This window comes from Panulirus ornatus, chromosome 52, assembly GCF_036320965.1.
Source record: "Panulirus ornatus isolate Po-2019 chromosome 52, ASM3632096v1, whole genome shotgun sequence".
NCBI classification, from domain to species: Eukaryota; Metazoa; Arthropoda; class Malacostraca; order Decapoda; family Palinuridae; genus Panulirus; species Panulirus ornatus.
The window spans coordinates 11749992-11774948 of record NC_092275.1 but is presented as its reverse complement, the minus strand read 5'-3'; the positions used below and the strand labels follow the sequence as shown (position 1 = coordinate 11774948).

The window sequence follows — 24957 nt, the reverse complement described above, 5'->3', positions numbered from 1 at the left end:
TCTTGAGAAAGCACACAATAGGGTTGATATAGATGCCTTTTGGAAGGCCTTTAAATATGTGGTGTGGGAGGAAAGCTGTTAGAAGAAATGAGAAATTCTTATCAAGGGTGTAAGACATGTATATGAGTAGGAAGAGAGGACAGTGAATGCTTCCAAGTGAAGGCTGGTCTGCAGCAAGGGTGTGTGATGTCACTATGGGTGTTCAATAAGTTTATGAATGGTGCAGTGAGGGAGATAAGTGTGACTGTCATGGAAAGAGGGATGAGTACGTAGTCTTTGGGGGATGAGAGGGCCTGGGAAGTGAGTCAGTTGTTGTTTGCTGATGATACAGCACTGGTGCCAGATTCGAGCGAAAAACTGCAGAAATTGGTGACTGATTTTGGAAGTGTGGGTGAAACAAGAAAGAGGAAAGTAAATGTGGATAAAAGCAAGATTATTAAGTTTAACAGGACTGTGGGACAGGTTTGCTTGGGTGTGAGTCTGAATGGAGAAAACTTGGATGAAATGAAGCAAAGTGTTTTAGATACCTGAGAATGGACATGTCAGTGAATGGAACCATGGAATCAGAAATGCATAATAGGGTGGGTGAGGGGAAAATGGTTCTGGGAGCTTTGAAGAATGTGTAGAAAGAGAGCATGTTACCTGGTAGGCAAAAATGGGTATGCTTGAATTTATAGGAGTCCCAACAATATCATATGGGTGTGAGGCATGGGCTACAGATAAAGCTGTGTGAAGGAGGGTGGATGTGTTGGAAATGACATGCTTGAGGTCAATCTGTGTTGTGAGGTGGTTTAATCAAATAAGTATTGAAAGTGTAAGAGCGAGGTTTAGTAATAAAAAAGAGTGAGATTGAGAGTGTAGAAAAGCATGTGTTGAAACGTTTGGGGTATAAAGAGATAATGGATGAAGAAAGGTTGACAGAGGATATATGTGTCAGGAGGTGGAGGCAACAGGAAGAATGGGAAGACCAAATCAGAGATTGAAGAATGGATTGAAAAAGATTCTGAGTGATCTGGGGCTGAAAATTCAGGAAGGTTAAAGGCATGAATAGGATGGAGTGAACTGGAAAGATGTGGTATACTGGGGTCAAAGTGCTTTCAATGGACTGGATATTGGCTTCACTTTCAATGGACTTAACATGGGCAGTGAAGCATCTAGGTTAATCATGGTAAGGAAGGTTAAAGGCATGAATAGGATGGAGTGAACTGGAAAGATGTGGTATACTGGGGTCGAAGTGCTTTCAATGGACTGGATATTAGCTTCACTTTCAATGGACTTAACATGGGCATGTGAAGCATCTAGGTTAACCATGGTAAGGTCTGTGGGGATTGGTTATGGACAGGGACCTGTGGCTTTTTTCTGTCCATTACACATGACAGCTGGAGACTGAATGTGTGCTACTTTTTTCTTTGTCCATTCCTTGTGTTACCTCACTAACACTGGAAATGGCGATGAAGTATGAAATACATTATTTTTCTTTAACATTCTTGATCACTGTATCTTGTATTAGCGAGGTAGCGGTAAGAAACAGATGAAGAAAGACCCATCTACTTACATACACATATATATACATGTCCACACACAAATATATATATATATTTATCATTTACATATTATACATATTATACTTAATTGCTGTTTCCCACATCAGCAAGGTAGTCCCAGGAAAAAGACAAAGAATGGCCCATCCACTCATATACACGTATATATATGTAAATGCCCAACACATACATGTACATACACATACATATCAACATAAACATACACAGACACATACATATATACACACGTACATACTCATACTTGCTTGCATTCATCCATTCCCATCACTACCCCACTATAAGGAAATAGCATCACTATCCCCGCTTCAGCAAGGAAACGTGAGGAAACCAAACAAAAAAATGCCACATTCATTCACACTCAGTCTCTAGTTGTCATGTGTAATGCACAGAAACCACAGCTCCCTATCCATATCCGGGCCCCACAGACCTTTCCATGGTTCACCCCAGATGCATCATGTGCCCTGGTTTAGTCCATTGACAGCACGTTGACCCCGGTATGCCATATCGTTCCAATTCACTCTATTCCTTGCACGCCTCTCACCCTCCTCTATGTTCAGGACCTGATGGCTCAAAATTTTTTACTCTCCAACCTTCAACCTCCAATTTGGTCTCCTGCTTCTTCTTGTTCCCTTCACCTCTGACACATATTTTCTTTGTCAATCTTTCCTCACTCATTCTCCCCATGTGTCCAAACCATTTCAACACACCCTCTTCTGCTCTCTCAAGCACATTCTTTTTATTTCCACACATCTCTCTTACCCTTTCATTGCTTAGTCAATCAAACAACCTCACACCACATGTTGTCCTCAAACATTTCATTTCAAACACATCTACCCTCCTCCATACAACCCTATATACAACCCATGCCTTGCAACCATATAACATTGGTGGTACTTCTATTCCTTCAAACCCAATTTTTGTTCTCCAAGATAACGTTCTCTCCTTCCACACATTCTTCATTGCTCCCGGTACCTTCGCCCCCTCCCCCATCCTGTGACTCACTTCCGCTGCCATGGTTCCATCTACTGCTAAGTCCACTCCCACATATCTAAAACACTTTGCTTCCTCCAATTTTTCTCCATTCAAACTTACATCCCAATTAACTTGTTTCTCAATCCTACTGAACATAATAACCTTGTTCTTATTCACACTTATTCTCAAATTTTCCTCTGACACACTTTTCCAAACTCAGTCACCAACCTCTGCAGTTTCTCACCTGAATCAGCCACCAGAGGTGTATCACTGGTGAACAGCAATTGACTCACTTCCCAAGTCCTCTCATCCACAACAGCCTGCATACTTGCCCTTCTCTCCAAAACTCTTGCATCTACCTCCCTAACCACCCCATCCATAAACAAATTAAACAACCATGGGTACATCACTCACACCTGTTGCAAACCAACACTCATTGGGAGACAATCACTCTCCTCTCTTCCGTTTTGTACATATGCCTTGCATCCTTGGTAAAAACTTTTCACTGTTTTTACTAACTTACCTCCCACACCATATACTCCTAAGACCTTCCACAAAGCATCTCTATCAACCCCGTCATATGCCTTCTCAAGATCCATAAATACTACATACAAATCCATCCGTTTCTCTAAATATTTCTCACATACGTTCTTCAAAGCAAACACCTGATCCAAACATCCTCTACCACTTCTGAAACCACACTGCTCTTCCCTAATCTGATGCTTTGTACATAACTTTACCCTTCCATATAATACATAATTTCCCAGAAATACTCAACAATAGTTTGAACACTCACCTTTATACCCTTTGCCTTTATACAAAGGCACTATGCATGCATTCCGTCAATCCTCAGGCACCTCATCATGATCCTTACATGCACTGAATATCCTTACCAATCAATCAACAACACAGCCACCCCGTTTTTTAATACATTTCACTGCAATACCATCCAAATCTGCCACCTTGCCAGATTTCATCTGTTTCCTGCATCAGCAAGGTAGCGGCAAGAAAAAGATAAAGAATGACTCACCCACTCATATACACATATATACAAATAAATGCCCCTATACGCACATACACATACATATACATTCCTATGAGTCCACGGGAAAATGAAACACGAAAAGTTCCCAAGTGCACTTTCGTGTAATAATCACATCATCAGGGGAGACACAAGAGAGAAATATAACAGTCAGTTGATATACATCGAAGAGACGAAGCTAGGACGCCACTTGGTAAACATGTGATTGTCCAAAACATACAACGAGTGTTCATAAACTTATCATTTTACAAATCTTATCAACAATAAAGTTATCTACTTTGTATAGACCATCACTAATAGTAAGATTATAGTTCTTTGTGTATTTAATAATAGAAGATTCAATGATAATTCTCTTGGTAATAGAGTTAGAGTTAATAAATGAGATGGCATTACTCCAGTCAATACAAAGATCATAGTTTTTAACATGATAAAACAAGGCATTTGATTCTTGTCCCGTTCTTATACTATATTTATGATGCTTAAGTCTAACAGAAAGATCCTTACCAGTCTGACCAACATAAAATTTATAACAGTTTCCACAAGGCACTTTATAGATGCAACCAAGATACATATACATACATACACACACAGACATGTACATATATACACATGAACATATTCATACTTGCTTGCTTTCATCCATTCCAGACCCCAAAGACCTTTCCATGGTTTACCCCAGAAGCTTCACATGCCCTGGTTCAGTCCACTGACAGCATGTCGATCTCGTTATACCACATCATTCCATTTCACTCTATTCCTTGCAAGCCTCTCATCCTCCTGTATGTTCAGGCTCCGATCGCTCAAAATCTTTTTCACTCCATTCTTCCACCCCTAATTTGGTCTCCCGCTTCTCCGTGTTCCCTCCACCCCTGACACATATATCTTCTTTGTCCATCTTTCCTTACTCATGCTCTTCATATGTCCAAACCATTTTAACACGCCATCTTTGGCTCTTTCAACCACACTCTTATATTACCACACATCTCTCTCAATCTTTCATTACTTACTCAATCAAACCACCTCACACCACATAATGTCCTCAAACATTTCATTTCCAACACATCCACCGTCCTCCATACAACCCTATCTAATGCCAATGCCTTGTAACCATATAACATTGTTGGAACTACTATTCCTTCAAACATACCCATTTTTGCTCTCATCCATCCTCCTCCATACAACCCTATCTAATGCCAATGCGTTGTAACCATATAACATTGTTGGAACTACTATTCCTTCAAACAAACCCATTTTTGCTCTCCAAGATAATGTTCTCTCCTTCCACACATACTTCATCACTCCCAGAACCCTCGCCCCCTCCCCCACCATGTGACTCACTTCTGCTTCCATGGTTCCATCCGCTGCTAATTCCACTCTCAGATATCTAAAACCCCTCACTTCCTTCAGTTTTTCTCCAATCAGACTTACATTCCAATCAACTTGTCCCTCAACCCTACTGTACCTAATAACCATACTCTTACTCACATTTACTCTCAACTTTCCCCTTTCACACACTTTTCCAAACTCAGTCACCAACCTTTGCAGTTCCTCACATGAATCAGCCATGAGAGCTGTATCATCGGCAAACAACAACTGACTCACTTCCCAGGCCCTCTCATCCACCACACACTGCATACTCGCTCCTCTCTCCAAACATCTTGCATTTACCTCCCTAACAACCCCATCCATAAACAAATTAAGCAACCACAGAGACATCACACACCCCTGTCACAAACCGAAATTCACTGGGAACCAACCATTCTCCTCTCTTCCTACTTGTGCACATGCCTTACATCATTGGTAAAAATTTTTCATTGCTTCTAGCACTTTACCTCCCACACCATATGCTCTTTATATTTATATTTATTTTGCTTTGTCGCTGTCTCCTGCGTTTGCGAGGTAGCGCAAAGAAACAGACGAAAGAAATGGCCCAACCCACCCCCATACACATGTATATACACACACGTCCACACACGCAAATATACATACCTATACATCTCAATGTACACATATATATATACACACAGACACATACATATATACCCATGCACACAATTCACAATGTCTGCCTTTATTCATTCCCATCGGACCTCGCCACACATGGAATACCATCCCCCTCCCCCCTCATGTGTGCAGGGTAGCGCTAGGAAAAGACAACAAAGGCCTCATTCGTTCACACTCAGTCTCTAGCTGTCATGCAATAATGCCCGAAACCACAGCTCCCTTTCCACATCCAGGCCCCACAGAGCTTTCCATGGTTTACCCCAGACGCTTCACATGCCCTGATTCAATCAACTGACAGCACATCAACCCCGGTATACCACATCGATCCAATTCACTCTATTCCTTGCCCGCCTTTCACCCTCTTGCATGTTCAGGCACTGATCACTCAAAATCTTTTTCACTCCATCTTTCCACCTCCAATTTGGTCTCCCACTTCTCCTCGTTCCCTCCACCTCCGACACATATATCCTCTTGGTCAATCTTCCCTCACTCATTCTCTCCATGTGCCCAAACCATTTCAAAACATCCTCTTCTGCTCTCTCAACCATGCTCTTTTTATTTCCACACATCTCTCTTACCCTTACATTACTTACTCGATCAAACCACCTCACACCACACATTGTCCTCAAACATCTCATTTCCAGCACATCCAACCTCCTGCGCACAACTCTATCCATAGCCCACGCCTCGCAACCATACAACATTGTTGGAACCACTATTCCTTCAAACATACCCATTTTTGCTTTCCATGATAATGTTCTCGACTTCCACACATTCTTCAAGGCTCCCAGGATTTTCGCCCCCTCCCCCACCCTATGATTCACTTCCACTTCCATGGTTCCATCCACTGCCAGATCCACTCCCAGATATCTAAAACACCTTACTTCCTCCAGTTTTTCTCCATTCAAACTTACCTCCCAATTGACTTGACCCTCAACCCTACTGTACCTAATAACCTTGCTCTTATTCACATTTACTCTTAACTTTCTTCTTTCACACACTTTACCAAACTCAGTCACCAGCTTCTGCAGTTTCTCACATGAATCAGCCACCAGTGCTGTATCATCAGCGAACAACAACTGACTCACTTCCCATGCTCTCTCATCCACAACAGACTTCATTCTTGCCCCTCTTTCCAAAACTCTTGCATTCACCTCCCTAACAACCCCATCCATAAACAAATTAAACAACCATGGAGAATCACACACCCCTGCCGCAAACCTACATTCACTGAGAACCAATCACTTTCCTCTCTTCCTACACATACACATGCCTTACATCCTCGATAAAAACTTTTCACTGCTTCTAACAACTTGCCTCCCACACCATATATTCTTAATACCTTCCACAGAGCATCTCTATTAACTCTATCATATGCCTTCTCTCTATCCATAAATGCTACATACAAATCCATTTGCTTTTCTAAGTATTTCTCACATACATTCTTCAAAGCAAACACCTGATCCACACATCCTCTACCCCTTCTGAAACCACACTGCTCTTCCCCAATCTGATGCTCTGTACATGCCTTCACCCTCTCAATCAATACCCTCCCATATAATTTACCAGGAATACTCAACAAACTTATACCTCTATAATTTGAGCACCCACTCTTATCCCCTTTGCCTTTGTACAGTCGCACTATGCACGCATTCCACCAATCCTCGGGCACCTCACCATGAGTCATACATACATTAAATAACATTACTAACCAGTCAACAATACAGTCACCCCCTTTTTTAATAAATTCCACTGCAATACCGTCCAAACCTGCTGCCTTGCCGGCTTTCATCTTCCGCAAAGCTTTTACTACCTCTTCTCTGTTTACCAAATCATTTTCCCTAACCCTCTCACTTTGCACACCACCTCGACCAAGACACCCTATATCTGCCACTCTATCATGAAACACATTCAACAAACCTTCAAAATACTCACTCCATCTCCTTCTCACATCACCACTACTTGTTATCACCTCCCCATTAGCACCCTTCACTGAAGTTCCCATTTGCTCCCTTGTCTTACGCACTTTATTTACCTCCTTCCAGAACATCTTTTTATTCTCCCTAAAATTTAATGATACTCTCTCACCCCAACTCTCATTTGCCCTCTTTTTCACCTCTTGCACCTTTCTCTTGACCTCCTGTCTCTTTCTTTTATACATCTCCCACTCATTTGCATTTTTTCCCTGCAAAAATCGTCCAAATGCCTCTCTCTTCTCTTTCACTAATAATCTTACTTCTTCATCCCACCACTCACTACCCTTTCTAATCAACCCACCTCCCACTCTTCTCATGCCACAAGCATCTTTTGCGCAATCCATCACTGATTCCCTAAATACATCCCATTCCTCCCCCACTCCCCTTACTTCCATTGTTCTCACCTTTTTCCATTCTGTACTCAGTCTCTCCTGGTACTTCCTCACACAAGTCTCCTTCCCAAGCTCACTTACTCTCACCACCCTCTTCACCCCAACATTCACTCTTCTTTTCTGAAAACCCATACAAATCTTCACCTTAGCCTCCACAAGATAATGATCAGACATCCCTCCAGTTGCACCTCTCAGCACATTAACATCCAAAAGTCTCTCTTTCGCGAGCCTGTCAATTAACACGTAATCCAATAACGCTCTCTGGCCATCTCTCCTACTTACATAAGTATACTTATGTATATCTCGCTTTTTAAACCAGGTATTCCCAATCATCAGTCCTTTTTCAGCACATAAATCTACAAGCTCTTCACCATTTCCATTTACAACACTGAACACCCCATGTATACCAATCATTCCCTCAACTGCCACATTACTCACCTTTGCATTCAAATCACCCATCACTATAACCCGGTCTCGTGCATCAAAACCACTAACACACTCATTCAGCTGCTCCCAAAACACTTGCCTCTCATGATCTTTCTTCTCATGCCCAGGTGCATATGCACCAATAATCACCCATCTCTCTCAATCAACTTTCAGTTTCACCCATATTAATCGAGAATTTACTTTCTTACATTCTATCACATACTCCCACAACTCCTGTTTCATGAGTACTGCTACTCCTTCCCTTGCTCTTGTCCTCTCACTAACCCCTGACTTTACTCCCCAGACATTCCCAAACCACTCTTCCCCTTTACCCTTGAGCTTCGTTTCACTCAGAGCCAAAACATCCAGGTTCCTTTCCTCAGACATACTACCTATCTCTCCTTTTTTCACATCTTGGTTACATCCACACACATTTAGGCACCCCAATCTGATATATATATTATTTATTTATTTATTATACTTTGTCGCTGTCTCCCGCGTCTGCGAGGTAGCGCAAGGAAACAGACGAAAGAAATGGCCCAACCCCCCCCCATACACATGTATATACATACGTCCACACACGCAAATATACATACCTACACAGCTTTCCATGGTTTACCCCAGACGCTTCACATGCCCTGATTCAATCCACTGACAGCACGTCAACCCCGGTATACCACATCGCTCCAATTCACTCTATTCCTTGCCCTCCTTTCACCCTCCTGCATGTTCAGGCCCCGATCACACAAAATCTTTTTCACTCCATCTTTCCACCTCCAATTTGGTCTCCCTCTTCTCCTCGTTCCCTCCACCTCCGACACACATATGCTCTTGGTCAATCTTTCCTCACTCATTCTCTCCATGTGACCAAACCATTTCAAAACACCCTCTTCTGCTCTCTCAACCATGCTCTTTTTATTTCCACACATCTCTCTTACCCTCACGTTACTTACTCGATCAAACCACCTCACACCACACATTGTCCTCAAACATCTCATTTCCAGCACATCCATCCTCCTGCGCACAACTCTATCCATAGTCCACGCCTCACAACCATACAACATTGTTGGAACCACTATTCCTTCAAACATACCCATTTTTGCTTTCCGAGATAATGTTCTCGACTTCCACACATTCTTCAAGGCTCCCAGAATTTTCGCCCCCTCCCCCACCCTATGATCCACTTCCGCTTCCATGGTTCCATCCGCTGCCAGATCCACTCCCAGATATCTAAAACACTTCACTTCCTCCAGTTTTTCTCCATTCAAACTCACCTCCCAATTGAATTGACCCTCAACCCTACTGTACCTAATAACCTTGCTCTTATTCACATTTACTCTTAACTTTCTTATTTCACACACTTTACCAAACTGAGTCACCAGCTTCTGCAGTTTCTCACATGAATCAGCCACCAGCGCTGTATCATCAGCGAACAACAACAACAACAATATATATATATATTTTTTTTTTTTTTTTTTTTTTTTTATACTTTGTCGCTGTCTCCCGCGTTTGCGAGGTAGCGCAAGGAAACAGACGAAAGAAATGGCCCAACCCCCCCCCCCCATACACATGTACATACACACGTCCACACACGCAAATATACATACCTACACAGCTTTCCATGGTTTACCCCAGACGCTTCACATGCCTTGCTTCAATCCACTGACAGCACGTCAACCCCTGTATACCACATGACTCCAATTCACTCTATTTCTTGCCCTCCTTTCACCCTCCTGCATGTTCAGGCCCCGATCACACAAAATCTTTTTCACTCCATCTTTCCACCTCCAATTTGGTCTCCCTCTTCTCCTCGTTCCCTCCACCTCCGACACATATATCCTCTTGGTCAATCTCTCCTCACTCATTCTCTCCATGTGCCCAAACCATTTCAAAACACCCTCTTCTGCTCTCTCAACCACGCTCTTTTTATTTCCACACATCTCTCTTACCCTTACGCTACTTACTCGCTCAAACCACCTCACACCACACATTGTCCTCAAACATCTCATTTCCAGCACATCCATCCTCCTGCGCACATCTCTATCCATAGCCCACGCCTCGCAACCATACAGCATTGTTGGTACCACTATTCCCTCAAACATACCCATTTTTGCTTTCCGAGATAATGTTCTCGACTTCCACACATTTTTCAAGGCTCCCAAAATTTTCGCCCCCTCCCCCACCCTATGATCCACTTCCGCTTCCATGGTTCCATCCGCTGACAGATCCACTCCCAGATATCTAAAACACTTCACTTCCTCCAGTTTTTCTCCATTCAAACTCACCTCCCAATTGACTTGACCCTCACCCCTACTGTACCTAATAACCTTGCTCTTATTCACATTTACTCTCAACTTTCTTCTTCCACACACTTTACCAAACTCAGTCACCAGCTTCTGCAGTTTCTCACATGAATCAGCCACCAGCGCTGTATCATCAGCGAACAACAATTGACTCACTTCCCAAGCTCTCTCATCCCCAACAGACTTCATACTTGCCCCTCTTTCCAGGACTCTTGCATTTACCTCCTTTACAACCCCATCCATAAACAAATTAAACAACCATGGAGACATCACACACCCCTGCCGCAAACCTACATTCACTGAGAACCAATCACTTTCCTCTCTTCCTACACGTACACATGCCTTACATCCTCGATAAAAACTTTTCACTGCTTCTAACAACTTGCCTCCCACACCATATATTCTTAATACCTTCCACAGAGCATCTCTATCAACTCTATCATATGCCTTCTCCAGATCCATAAATGCTACATACAAATCCCTTTGCTTTTCTAAGTATTTCTCACATACATTCTTCAAAGCAAACACCTGATCCACACATCCTCTACCACTTCTGAAACCGCACTGCTCTTCCCCAATCTGATGCTCTGTACATGCCTTCACCCTCTCAATCAATACCCTCCCATATAATTTACCAGGAATACTCAACAAACTTATACCTCTGTAATTTGAGCACTCACTCTTATCCCCTTTGCCTTTGTACAATGGCACTATGCACGCATTCCGCCAATCCTCAGGCACCTCACCATGAGTCATACATACATTAAATAACCTTACCAACCAGTCAACAATACAGTCACCCCCTTTCTTAATAAATTCCACTGCAATACCATCCAAACCTGCTGCCTTGCCGGCTTTCATCTTCCGCAAAGCTTTTACTACCTCTTCTCTGTTTACCAAATCATTTTCCCTAACCCTCTCACTTTGCACACCACCTCGACCCAAACACCCTATATCTGCCACTCTGTCATCAGACACATTTAACAAACCTTCAAAATACTCATTGCATCTCCTTCTCACATCACCACTACTTGTTATCACCTCCCCATTTACGCCCTTCACTGAAGTTCCCATTTGCTCCCTTGTCTTACGCACCCTATTTACCTCCCTCCAGAACATCTTTTTATTCTCCCTAAAATTTACTGATAGTCTCTCACCCCAACTCTCATTTGCCCTTTTTTTCACCTCTCGCACCTTTCTCTTGACCTCCTGTCTCTTTCTTTTATACTTCTCCCACTCAATTGCATTTTTTCCCTGCAAAAATCGTCCAAATGCCTCTCTCTTCTCTTTCACTAATACTCTTACTTCTTCATCCCACCACTCACTACCCTTTCTAATCAACCCACCTCCCACTCTTCTCATGCCACAAGCATCTTTTGCGCAATCCATCACTGATTCCCTAAATACATCCCATTCCTCCCCCACTCCCCTTACTTCCAGATTGGGGAAGAGCAGTGTGGTTTCAGAAGTGGTAGAGGATGTGTGGATCAGGTGTTTGCTTTGAAGAATGTATGTGAGAAATACTTAGAAAAGCAAATGGATTTGTATGTAGCATTTATGGATCTGGAGAAGGCATATGATAGAGTTGATAGAGATGCCCTGTGGAAGGTATTAAGAATATATTGTGTGGGAGGCAAGTTGTTAGAAGCAGTGAAAGGTTTTTATCGAGGATGTAAGGCATGTGTACGTGTAGGAAGAGAGGAAAGTGATTGGTTCTCAGTGAATGTAGGTTTGCGGCAAGGGTGTGTGATGTCTCCATGGTTGTTTAATTTGTTTATGGATGTGGTTGTTAGGGAGGTAAATGCAAGAGTCTTGGAAAGAGGGGCAAGTATGAAGTCTGTTGGGGATGAGAGAGCTTGGGAAGTGAGTCAGTTGTTGTTCGCTGATGATACAGCGCTGGTGGCGGATTCATGTGAGAAACTGCAGAAGATGGTGACGGAGTTTGGTAAAGTGTGTGGAAGAAGAAAGTTAAGAGTAAATGTGAATAAGAGCAAGGTTATTAGGTACAGTAGGGTTGAGGGTCAAGTCAATTGGGAGGTGAGTTTGAATGGAGAAAAACTGGAGGAAGTGAAGTGTTTTAGATATCTGGGAGTGGATCTGTCAGCGGATGGAACCATGGAAGCGGAAGTGGATCATAGGGTGGGGGAGGGGGCGAAAATTTTGGGAGCCTTGAAGAATGTGTGGAAGTCGAGAACATTATCTCGGAAAGCAAAAATGGGTATGTTTGAAGGAATAGTGGTTCCAACAATGTTGTATGGTTGCGAGGCGTGGACTATGGATAGAGTTGTGCGCAGGAGGATGGATGTGCTGGAAATGAGATGTTTGAGGACAATGTGTGGTGTGAGGTGGTTTGATCGAGTAAGTAACGTAAGGGTAAGAGAGATGTGTGGAAATAAAAAGAGCGTGGTTGAGAGAGCAGAAGAGGGTGTTTTGAAATGGTTTGGGCACATGGAGAGAATGAGTGAGGAAAGATTGACCAAGAGGATATATGTGTCGGAGGTGGAGGGAACGAGGAGAAGAGGGAGACCAAATTGGAGGTGGAAAGATGGAGTGAAAAGGATTTTGTGTGATCGGGGCCTGAACATGCAGGAGGGTGAAAGGAGGGCAAGGAATAGAGTGAATTGGAGCGATGTGGTATACAGGGGTTGACGTGCTGTCAGTGGATTGAATCAAGGCATGTGAAGCGTCCGGGGTAAACCATGGAAAGCTGTGTAGGTATGTATATTTGCGTGTGTGGACGTGTGTATGTACATGTGTATGGGGGGGGTTGGGCCATTTCTTTCGTCTGTTTCCTTGCGCTACCTCGCAAACGCGGGAGACAGCGACGAGGTATAAAAAAAAAAAAAAAAAAAAATATATATCTTTTTTTTTTTTTTTTGCCGGTCTCCCGCGTTTGCGAGGTAGCGCAAGGAAACAGACGAAAGAAAATGGCCCAACCCACCCCCATACACATGTATATACATACGTCCACACACGCAAATATACATACCTACACAGCTTTCCATGGTTTACCCCAGACGCTTCACATGCCCCGATCCAATCCACTGACAGCACATCAACCCCGGTATACCACATCGCTCCAATTCACTCTATTCCTTGCCCTCCTTTCACCCTCCTGCATGTTCAGGCCCCGATCACACAAAATCTTTTTCACTCCATCTTTCCACCTCCAATATATATATATATATTTTTTTTTTTTTTTGCTTTGTCGCTGTCTCCCGCGTTTGCAAGGTAGCGCAAGGAAACAGACGAAAGAAATGGCCCAACCCACCCCCATACACATGCCTTGATTCAATCCACTGACAGCACGTCAACCCCGGTATACCACATCGCTCCAATTCACTCTATTCTTTGCCCTCCTTTCACCCTCCTGCATGTTCAGGCCCCGATCACACAAAATCTTTTTCACTCCATCTTTCCACCTCCAATTTGGTCTCCCTCTTCTCCTCGTTCCCTCCACCTCCGACACATATATCCTCTTGGTCAATCTTTCCTCACTCATTCTCTCCATGTGACCAAACCATTTCAAAACACCCTCTTCTGCTCTCTCAACTACGCTCTTTTTATTTCCACACATCTCTCTTACCCTTACGTTACTCACTCGATCAAACCACCTCACACCACACATTGTCCTCAAACATCTCATTTCCAGCACATCCATCCTCCTGCGCACAACTCTATCCATAGTCCACGCCTCGCAACCATACAACATTGTTGGAACCACTATTCCTTCAAACATACCCATTTTTGCTTTCCGAGATAATGTTCTCGACTTCCACACATTCTTCAAGGCTCCCAGAATTTTCGCCCCCTCCCCCACCCTATGATCCACTTCCGCTTCCATGGTTCCATCCGCTGCCAGATCCACTCCCAGATATCTAAAACACTTCACTTCCTCCAGTTTTTCTCCATTCAAACTCACCTCCCAATTGAATTGACCCTCAACCCTACTGTACCTAATAACCTTGCTCTTATTCACATTTACTCTTAACTTTCTTCTTTCACACACTTTACCAAACTCAGTCACCAGCTTCTGCAGTTACTCACATGAATCAGCCACCAGCGCTGTATCATCAGTGAACAACAACTGACTCACTTCCCAAGCTCTCTCATCCCCAACAGACTTCATACTTGCCCCTCTTTCCAAAACTCTTGCATTCACCTCCCTAACAACCCCATCCATAAACAAATTAAACAACCATGGAGACATCACACACCCCTGCCGCAAACCTACATTCACTGAGAACCAATCACTTTCCTCTCTTCCTACACGTACACATGCCTTACATCCTCGATAAAAACTTTTCACTGCTTCTAACAACTTGCCTCCCACACCATATATTCTTAATACCTTCCACAGAGCATCTCTATCAACTCTATCATATGCCTTCTCCAGATCCATAAATGCTACATACAAATCCATTTGCTTTTCTAAGTATTTCTCACATACATTCTTCAAAGCAAACACCTGATCCACACATCCTCTACCACTTCTGAAACCACACTGCTCTTCCCCAATCTGATGCTCTGTACATGCCTTCACCCTCTCAATCAATACCCTCCCATATAATTTGCCAGGAATACTCAACAAACTTATACCTCTGTAATTTGAGCACTCACTCTTATCCCCTTTGCCTTTGTACAATGGCACTATGCACGCATTCCGCCAATCCTCAGGCACCTCACCATGAGTCATACATACATTAAATAACCTTACCAACCAGTCAACAATACAGTCACCCCCTTTTTTAATAAATTCCACTGCAATACCATCCAAACCTGCTGCCTTGCCGGCTTTCATCTTCCGCAAAGCTTTTACTACCTCTTCTCTGTTTACCAACTCATTTTCCCTAATCCTCGCACTTTGCACACCACCTCGACCAAAACACCCTATATCTGCCACTCTATCATCAAAAACATTCAACAAACCTTCAAAATACTCACTCCATCTCCTTCTCACATCACCACTACTTGTTATCACCTCCCCATTTGCGCCCTTCACTGAAGTTCCCATTTGCTCCCTTGTCTTACGCACTTTATTTACCTCCTTCCAGAACATCTTTTTATTCTCCCTAAAATTTAACGATACTCTCTCACCCGAACTCTCATTTGCCCTTTTTTTCACCTCTTGCACCTTTCTCTTGACCTCCTGTCTCTTTCTTTTATACGTCTCCCATTCAATTTCATTTTTTCCCTGCAAAAATCGTCCAAATGCCTCTCTCTTCTCTTTCACTAATACTCTTACTTCTTCATCCCACCACTCACTACCCTTTCTAATCAACCCACCTCCCACTCTTCTCATGCCACAAGCATCTTTTGCGCAATCCATCACTGATTCCCTAAATACATGCCATTCCTCCCCCACTCCCCTTACTTCCATTGTTCTCACCTTTTTCCATTCTGTACTCAGTCTCTCCTGGTACTTCCTCACACAAGTCTCCTTCCCAAGCTCACTTACTCTCACCACCCTCTTCACCCCAACATTCACTCTTCGTTTCTGAAAACCCATACAAATCTTCACCTTAGCCTCCACAAGATAATGATCAGACATCCCTCCAGTTGCACCTCTCAGCACATTAACATCCAAAAGTCTCTCTTTCGCGAGCCTGTCAATTAACACGTAATCCAATAACGCTCTCTGGCCATCTCTCCTACTTACATAAGTATACTTATGTATATCTCGCTTTTTAAACCAGGTATTCCCAATCATCAGTCCTTTTTCAGCACATAAATCTACAAGCTCTTCACCATTTCCATTTACAATATATATATATATATATATATATATATATATATATATATATATATATATATATATATATATATATATTTTTTTTTTTTTTTCTTTTATACTATTCGCTATTTCCCGCACTAACGAGGTAGCGTTAAGACCAGAGGACTGGGCATTTGAGAGAATATCCTCATGTGGCCCCCTTCTCTGTTCCTTCGTTTGGAAAATTAAAAAAAGAATGAGAGGGTAGGTAGTGTTCAGAACAGAGAACTGAGTCTTAGAAGAAAAGTCTTCCATTGGTCCCCTTCTCTGTTCCTTCTTTTGGAAAAGTAAAACCTGGAGGACAGCATTTCCTACCCCCAATTCCTCACATTTTAGTCGCCAAGTAAGACATGCAGGGAATATGTATTGCCAGCATGTCGTAGGTGACTAAAGGGGGCGGAAGTGAGGGGTTGGAACTCCTCCCCACCTTGTACTTAAATTTCTAAAGAGGGAAACAGAAGTCAAGCAGAGAGTGCTCATCTTCCTCAAAGGCTCAGATTAGGGTGTCTGAATGTGTGTGGATGTAACCAAGATGAGAAGAAAGGGGAGATAGGTGGTATGTTTAAGGAAAGAAAACTGGATATTCTGGCTCTGAGTGAAACTAAACTCAAGGGTAAAGGAGAAGGGTGGTTTGGGAAAGTCTTGGGAGTTAAGTCAGGGGTAGGTGAGAGGAAAAGAGGTAAGGATTTGTGGGAGTATGTGACAGAATGTAAGAAAGTAAATTCTACCTTGTTGTGGGTAAAACTGAAAGTGGATAGAGAAAGATGGGTGATTATTAGTGCCTATGCACCTGGTCATGAGAAAAAAGATCATGAAAGGCAAGAGTTTTGGGAGCAGCTGAGTGAGTGTATTAGCAGCTTTGATGCATGAGACCAGGTTATAGTGATGGGTGATTTAAATGCAAAGGTGAGTAAAGTGGCAGTTGAGGGTATAATTGGTGTACATGGGGTGTTCAGTGTTGTAAATGGAAATTGTGAAAAGCTTATGGAGTTGTGTGCTGAAAAACAACTGGTGATTGGGAATACTGGATTAAAAAAGAGAGAAATATGCATAAATATACATATGTGAGTAAGAGAGATGTTCAAAGGGCATTATTGGATTAAGTGTTAATTGACAGGCGTGTAAAAGAGAAAATGTTGGATGTTAATGTGCTGAGAGGGGCAGCTGGAGAGATGTCTGATCACTATCTTGTGGGGATAAAGGTGAAGATTTGTAGAGGTTTTCAGAAAAGAAGAGAGAATGTTGGAGAGAAGAGAGTGGCGAGAGTAAGTGAACTTGGAAAGGAGACTTGTGTGAGGAAGTATCAGGAGAGATTGAGTACACAATGGCAAGAGGTGAAAGCAAATGACATGAGGGGAGTGAGTGAGGAATGGGATGTATTTAGGGAAGCAGTGATGGTTTGTGCAAAAGATGTATGTGGCATGAGAAAGGTGGGAGGTGGGCAGGTTAGGAAGGGGAGTGAGTGGTGGGATGAAGAAGTAAAGTTGTTTGTGAAAGAGAAAAGAGAGGAGTTTGGACAATACTTGCAGGGAAGTAGTGAAAATGACTAAGAGATGTATAAAAGAAAGCAACAAGAGGTCATGGGAAAGGTGCAAGAGTTGAAAAAGAAGACAAATGAGAGTTGGGGTGAGAGAATCATAAAATTTTACAGAGAATAAAAAGATGTTTTGGATGGAGATAAATGACATGCATAAGACAAGAGAACAAATGGGAACATTAGCGAAGAGGGCAAGTGGGGAAGTGATAACAGACAGTGATGGAGTGAGAAGGATATGGAGTGAGCATCATGAAGGTCTGCGGAATGTGTCTGATGACAGAGTGGTAGATATAGAGTGTTTTGGTCAGGGTGGAATGCGAAGTGAGAGGGTCAGGGAGAATGGTTTGGTGAAGAGAGAAGAGGTAGTGAAAGCTATGTGGAAGATGAAATCCGGCAAGGCGGCAGGTATGGATGGCATTGCAGTGGAATTTATTAAAGAGGGGTTGTGACTGTGTTGTTGATTGGTTGGTAAAGATACTCAGTGTACGTATGAACCATGGCAAAGTGCCTGAGGATTGGTGGAATGCATGCATAGTGCCATTGTACAAAGGCAAAGGAGATAAAAGGTGAGTGTTTAAACTACAGCAGCATAAGTTTGGTGAGTATTCCTGGGAAATTATATGGCAGGGTATTGATTGAGAGGGGTGAAGGCATGTACAGAGCATCAGACTGGGGAGGAGCAGTGTGGTTTCAGGAGTAGTAGAGGATGTGTGGATCAAGTGTATACTTTGAAGAATGTATGTGAGAAATACTTAGAAAATTCAAATGGATTTGTATGTAGCATTTATGGATCTTGAGAAGGCAAATGATGGGGTTGACAGATATACATGGTGTGGGAGGTAAGATGCTAAAAGCAGTGAAAAGTTTTTACCAAGCATGTAAGGCATGTGTACGAATAGGAAGAGAGGAGAGTGATTGGTTCCCAGTGAATGTTGGTCGGCAATACGGGTGTGTGATGTCCCCATGGTTGTTTAATATGTTTATAGATGGGGTGGTGAGGGAGGTAAATGCAAGAGTTTTGTAGAGAGGGGCGAGTATGCAGTCTGTGGTGGATGAGAGGGCCTGGGAAGTTAGTCAGTTGTTTGCCAATGATACAGCTCTAGTGGCTGATTCGTGTGAGAAACTGCAGTGTGAGTGACTGAGTTAGGAAAAGTGTGTGAAAGGAGAAAGTTTAGAGGAAAAGTGAATAAGAGCAAGGTTATTAGGTTCAATAGGGTTCAGGGACAAGTTAATTGGGATGTAACTTTGAATAGAAAGAAATCGGAAGTATAAGGTTGAGGGATAAGTTAACTGGGATGTAACTTTGAATAGAGAAAAGATGGAAGTGAAGAATTTCAGATATTTGGAAGTGGAATTAGCACCTTTGTCTTGACCTCTTGTCACTTTCTTTTATAAATCTCCCAATCATTTGCACTCCATCCTCACAAGAATTGTCGAAACACCTCTCTTTTCTCTTTCACTGACAACTTTACTTCTTCATCCCACTACTCACTACTCTTTCCAATCTATCCACCTCCCACCATTCTCATGCCACATACATCTTTCGTGCAAGCCATTACTGCTTCCCTAAATACATCCCATTCCTCACCCATTCCCCTCGCTGTCATTTGCTCTCACCTTCTGCCATTCTACACTCAATCTTATACTTGATCGCCCTTTCCTGTGTCAGCGAAGCAGCGCCTGGGAACAGACGAAGAATGGCCCATCCACTCATATACACATATATGCACACATATACATGTTGGAAAGGATCACAACTGAGCGTGTGGTCAAGCATATTCTTATGAGTCCACGGGGAAATGAAACATGATAATTTCCCAAGTGCACTTTCATGTAATAATCACATACTCAGGGAGATACAAGATATAGAAGTCAGATGATATAAAACAAAGAGACTTAGCTAGGATGCCATTTGGTAAACAAGTGACTGCCCAAATGTAGGTCAGGTGCATTCAAGTCTGGCAAAAAGTGTATCATAAACTTATTATGTGGAAAGATAAGTTTCTTTTTCTTTCATACTATTCGCCATTTCCCGCATTAGCGAGGTAGCGTTGAGAACAGAGGACTGGGCCCTTGAGGGAATATCCTCACCTGGGCCCCTTCTCTGTTCCCCTTCTCTTTTGGAAAATTAAAAAAAAAAGTGAGAGGGGAGGATTTCCAGCCCCCCGCTCCCTTCCCTTTTAGTCGCCTTCTACGACACGCAGGGAATACGTGGAAGTATTCTTTCTCCCCTATCCCCAGGGATAAGATAAGTATAATACATAATAGTGTATTTTGTATCATCATTATCATAACTTACACTGAAACTGGATACAAAATAAAAACCCTCTGAAAATAAGAGCTTTTATTTTTCACCAGAAATCTGTCATATTTCCTTGAACATCCTTGTATAGACAGTGATATCAGTGGTATGTAATCAAAGAAATTTTTTCTGTAGCATAAAAATGAATCTAGCTGTCTTGTGACTTAACTCTGTTATTTCATATGCCACAAATCTTCTATATTCTTTATGTAAATTATGCCTTTATCTTATCCAGTATGGGTTTCAAGGAATCATATGTAAATCATACCTTTATCTTATCCAGTATGGGTTTCAAGGAATCATAGTGTCAGTTATAGAAAATGTTTCCTGATATAAAAAAAGCATCAAATAATTACTTTCATTTTTTTTGTGGATAATTGACATTTTGGAACCTACTTGAAATCTAACAGCACCAAAAAGGTTGAAGTGATATAATTCCAGAGGTAGCATTTCTCACCTGGTGGAGACTGTGAGCTAAGAGCAGCAACACAGTGTAGTCGCAGGAGCAAAAAAGAGCACATGTAGCCACAAGACGAGCCAGAGCCTTCACAACACCACTCCGGAATACATAGCTGCCCAAGTATTGATTCAATGAACACCATGATATTTGCAAACAATGCATTTGACTGTCACAAACATTATTTTTTGGTCATTCAGAGTTTTGATTTAATAACTACACCATCACTCTAACACTTATAATAAATAACTAGATACTATACCACAGTGAGAAACTGCAGAAGCTGGTGACTGAGTTTGGTAAAGTGTGTGAAAGAAGAAAGTTAAGAGTAAATGTGAATAAGAACAGCAGGGTTGAGGGTCAAGTCAATTGGAAGGTAAGTTTGAATGGAGAAAAACTGGAGGAAGTAAAGTGTTTTAGATATCTGGGAGTGGATCTGGCAGCGGATGGAACCATGCAAGCGGAAGTGAATCATAGGGTGGGGGAGGGGGCGAAAAATCCTGGGAGCCTTGAAGAATGTTTGGAAGTTGAGAACATTATCTCAGAAAGCAAAAATGGGTATGTTTGAAGGAATAGTGGTTCCAACAATGTTGTATGGTTGCGAGGCATGGGCTATGGATAGAGTTGTGCGCAGGAGGGTGGATGTGCTGGAAATGAGATGTTTGAGGACAATATGTGGTGTTAGGTAGTTTGATCGAGTAAGTAATGTAAGGGTAAGAGAGATGTGTGGAAATAAAAAGAGCGTGGTTGAGAGAGCAGAAGAGGGTGTTTTGAAATGGTTTGGGCACATGGAGAGAATGAGTGAGGAAAGATTGACCAAGAGGATATATGTGTCGGAGGTGGAGGGAACGAGGAGAAGTGGGAGACCAAATTGGAGGTGGAAAGATGGAGTGAAAAAGATTTTGAGTGATCAGGGCCTGAACATGCAGGAGGGTGAAAGGCAGGCAAGGAATAGAGTGAATTGGATCGATGTGGTATACCCGGGTTGACATGCTGTCAATGGATTGAATCAGGGCATGTGAAGCATCTGGGGTAAACCATGGAAAGTTGTGTGGGGCCTGGATGTGGAAAGGGAGCTGTGGTTTCGGGCATTATTACATGACAGCTAGAGACTGAGTGTGAATGAATGTGGCCTTTGTTGTCTTTTCCTAGCGCTACCTCGCACACATGAGGGGGGAGGGGGAATGTTATTCCATGTGTGGAGAGGTGGCGATGAGAATAAATAAAGGCAGACAGTATGAATTAAGTACATGTGTGTATATGTATATGTCTGTGTGTGTATATATATGTGTACTTTGAGATGTATAGGTATGTATATTTGTGTGTGTGGACGTGTATGCATATACATGTGTATGGGGGTGGGTTGGGCCATTTCTTTCGTCTATTTCCTTGCGCTACCTCGCAAACGCGGGAGACAGCGACAAAGCAAAATAATAAAAATAATAATAACTGTACCACACATTCCCATTTAACAGAGTTACACCATTCTCAAGTGAATAAAAGGTACTTTAGGTCATATGACTAGGATGATAGAGTGGCTATCTCAATATGCAAAAGCACAGTACAGGTTGTACCTCTCTAATCTGGTGCTTTGTGACCCAGCAACTCCCATGGTCTGGCACGTTTTGAATCTGCCACCATAAGTTTGTGGATCTGCCACCAGGGCAGTGCTGTTAGCAATGTTAAGGTGCCAAAATCTGTTTACACTGCAGCCAAGCTTATTAACAATCCTGTTAATTTCTTATACTCAGTTTTCTTTTGAAAGCCTGAAAAGTTTAAAGTTTCAGAAAACTTAAAAGGGTGCCAGGAGTACAGAACTAAGACAGTGCACTTGTAAAGTGGTTTAAGCTCTGAAGTAATGAAGGTGTAAGCATTTCTGGGGAGATGCTAATCAAGCAGGAAAAGTTTTTCATAAAGAACTAAAGCTAGACTATGACTGTGAATATTTGCAAGGATATTTACACAAATATAAGTGAAGACATTGAATCTCAGCGCATAGTATGTGAGGAGAAAAGCGTAATGCTGACATGGAAGCTTGGAGTGTAAGGTTGTATTAAAAGAATCAATAAAAACAACCTACAGCAATATGTACAAGGCAAAAGAGTGTACAAGCCAGCTGCTGGCTGGGACTGATGCAGCATGGGCTGGCTGCCTTGACGATAACAATAAAAACAATAGTATCAAGAGCCAACCAAAGTAAACTACCAACCTACAGTCATTCGTTAAATCACCTACTCATCACAAAGTTGGGACACACTTTGGGGGTGAATTTGCACAATAAGTGGCAGCGGAAAACTAAGGCCCAGAAAAAGTGTATAATGCTAACGAATTTACCCAGTATTAGAATCGTATGCCACGAAAAACTCTTGCCCAAGATAATGAGGAGTCTGCATCTGGGGATACTTCTGATGTAAATTGATGTAACAATAAAAATTTTGAAAGATCTCATGGTTGTATTATTCCCTATTTCAAGCTTTGTTCTACCTTCAATAACACAGTAATATGTATGTGGAATGAGCTGGCAAGACTAAGGGTCGGGAATATGTTTACACAGGGGGGTTTCCTTAGGGGTCAATTTCTGTTTTCTGGCATTTTCTGTGGTCCAGCAATGACCAGGTCCCAATGTTGCCAGATTAAAGAGGTTTAACCTGCAATATACAGAACAAGGCTTTAGGTGCAGTAAACCTATACTCTTCTTAAACAATAAAATTCCTAGTTCACTGATCTTGAATAATTATCATAAACTATGAATTATTATGAAAGGAAATGGCAAACAGCTTGTGGAATTGTAAGCTGAAAAAGGACTGATGACTGGGAATACCTGGTTTAAAAAGGACATACACAAGTATATTTTCTATTTATTTATTTACTTTGCTTTGCTTTGTCGCTGTCTCCTGCACTTGCGAGGTAGCGCAAGGAAACAGACGAAAGAAATGGCCCAACCCACCCCCATACACATGTATATACACACACGTCCACACACGCAAATATACATACCTATACATCTCAATGTACACATATATATACACACACAGACACATACATATATACCCATGCACACAATTCACACTGTCTGCCTTTATTCATTCCCATCGCCACCTCGCCACACATGGAATACCATCCCCCTCCCCCCTCATGTGTGCGAGGTAGCGCTAGGAAAAGACAACAAAGGCCCCATTTGTTCACACTCAGTCTCTAGCTGTCATGCAATAATGCCCGAAACCACAGCTCCCTTTCCACATCCAGGCCCCACACAACTTTCCATGGTTTACCCCAGACGCTTCACATGCCCTGATTCAATCCACTGACAGCACGTCAACCCCGGTATACCACATCGATCCAATTCACTCTATTCCTTGCCCACCTTTCACCCTCCTGCATGTTCAGGCCCCGATCACTCAAAATCTTTTTCACTCCATCTTACCACCTCCAATTTGGTCTCCCACTTCTCCTCGTTCCCTCCCCCTCCGACACATATATCCTCTTGGTCAATCTTTCCTCACTCATTCTCACCATGTGCCCAAACAATTTCAAAACACCCTCTTCTGCTCTCTCAACCATGCTCTTTTTATTTCCACACATCTGTCTTACCCTTACATTACTTACTCGATCAAACCACCTCACACCACACATTGTTCTTAAACATCTCATTTCCAGCACATCCACCCTCCTGCGCACAACTCTATCCATAGCCCACGCCTCGCAATCATACAACATTGTTGGAACCACTATTCCTTCAAACATACCCATTTTTGCTTTCCGAGACAATGTTCTCGACTTCCACACATTCTTCAAGGCTCCCAGGATTTTCGCCCCCTCCCCCACCCTATGATTCACTTCCGCTTGCATGGTTCCATCCGCTGCCAGATCCACTCCCAGATATCTAAAACACTTTACTTCCTCCAGTTTTTCTCCATTCAAACTTACCTCCCAATTGACGACCCTCAACCCTACTATACCTAATAACCTTGCTCTTATTCACATTTACTCTTAACTTTCTTCTTTCACACACTTTACCCAACTCAGTCACCAGCTTCTGCAGTTTCTCACATGAATCAGCCACCAGCGCTGTATCATCAGCAAACAACAACTGACTCACTTCCCAAGCTCTCTCATCCCCAACAGACTTCATACTTGCCCCTCTTTCCAAAACTCTTGCATTCACCTCCCTAACAACCCCATCCATAAACACAAGTATATGTATGCAAATA

At 42.5% G+C, this 24957-nt stretch overlaps 1 protein-coding gene across 7 annotated transcripts in view; it reads right to left on the bottom strand.

The window, feature by feature from the left end:
• LOC139765063 (uncharacterized) overlaps positions 1 to 24957 on the bottom strand; it is a 197253-nt gene that overhangs the window by 53763 nt on the left and 118533 nt on the right. For all 7 annotated transcript variants that reach the window (XM_071692163.1, XM_071692164.1, XM_071692165.1 and 4 more), the window contains one exon: positions 20747 to 20861. In XM_071692163.1, the coding sequence (XP_071548264.1) occupies positions 20747 to 20861 (115 nt within the window). The remainder of the gene's footprint in view (positions 1 to 20746; positions 20862 to 24957) is intronic.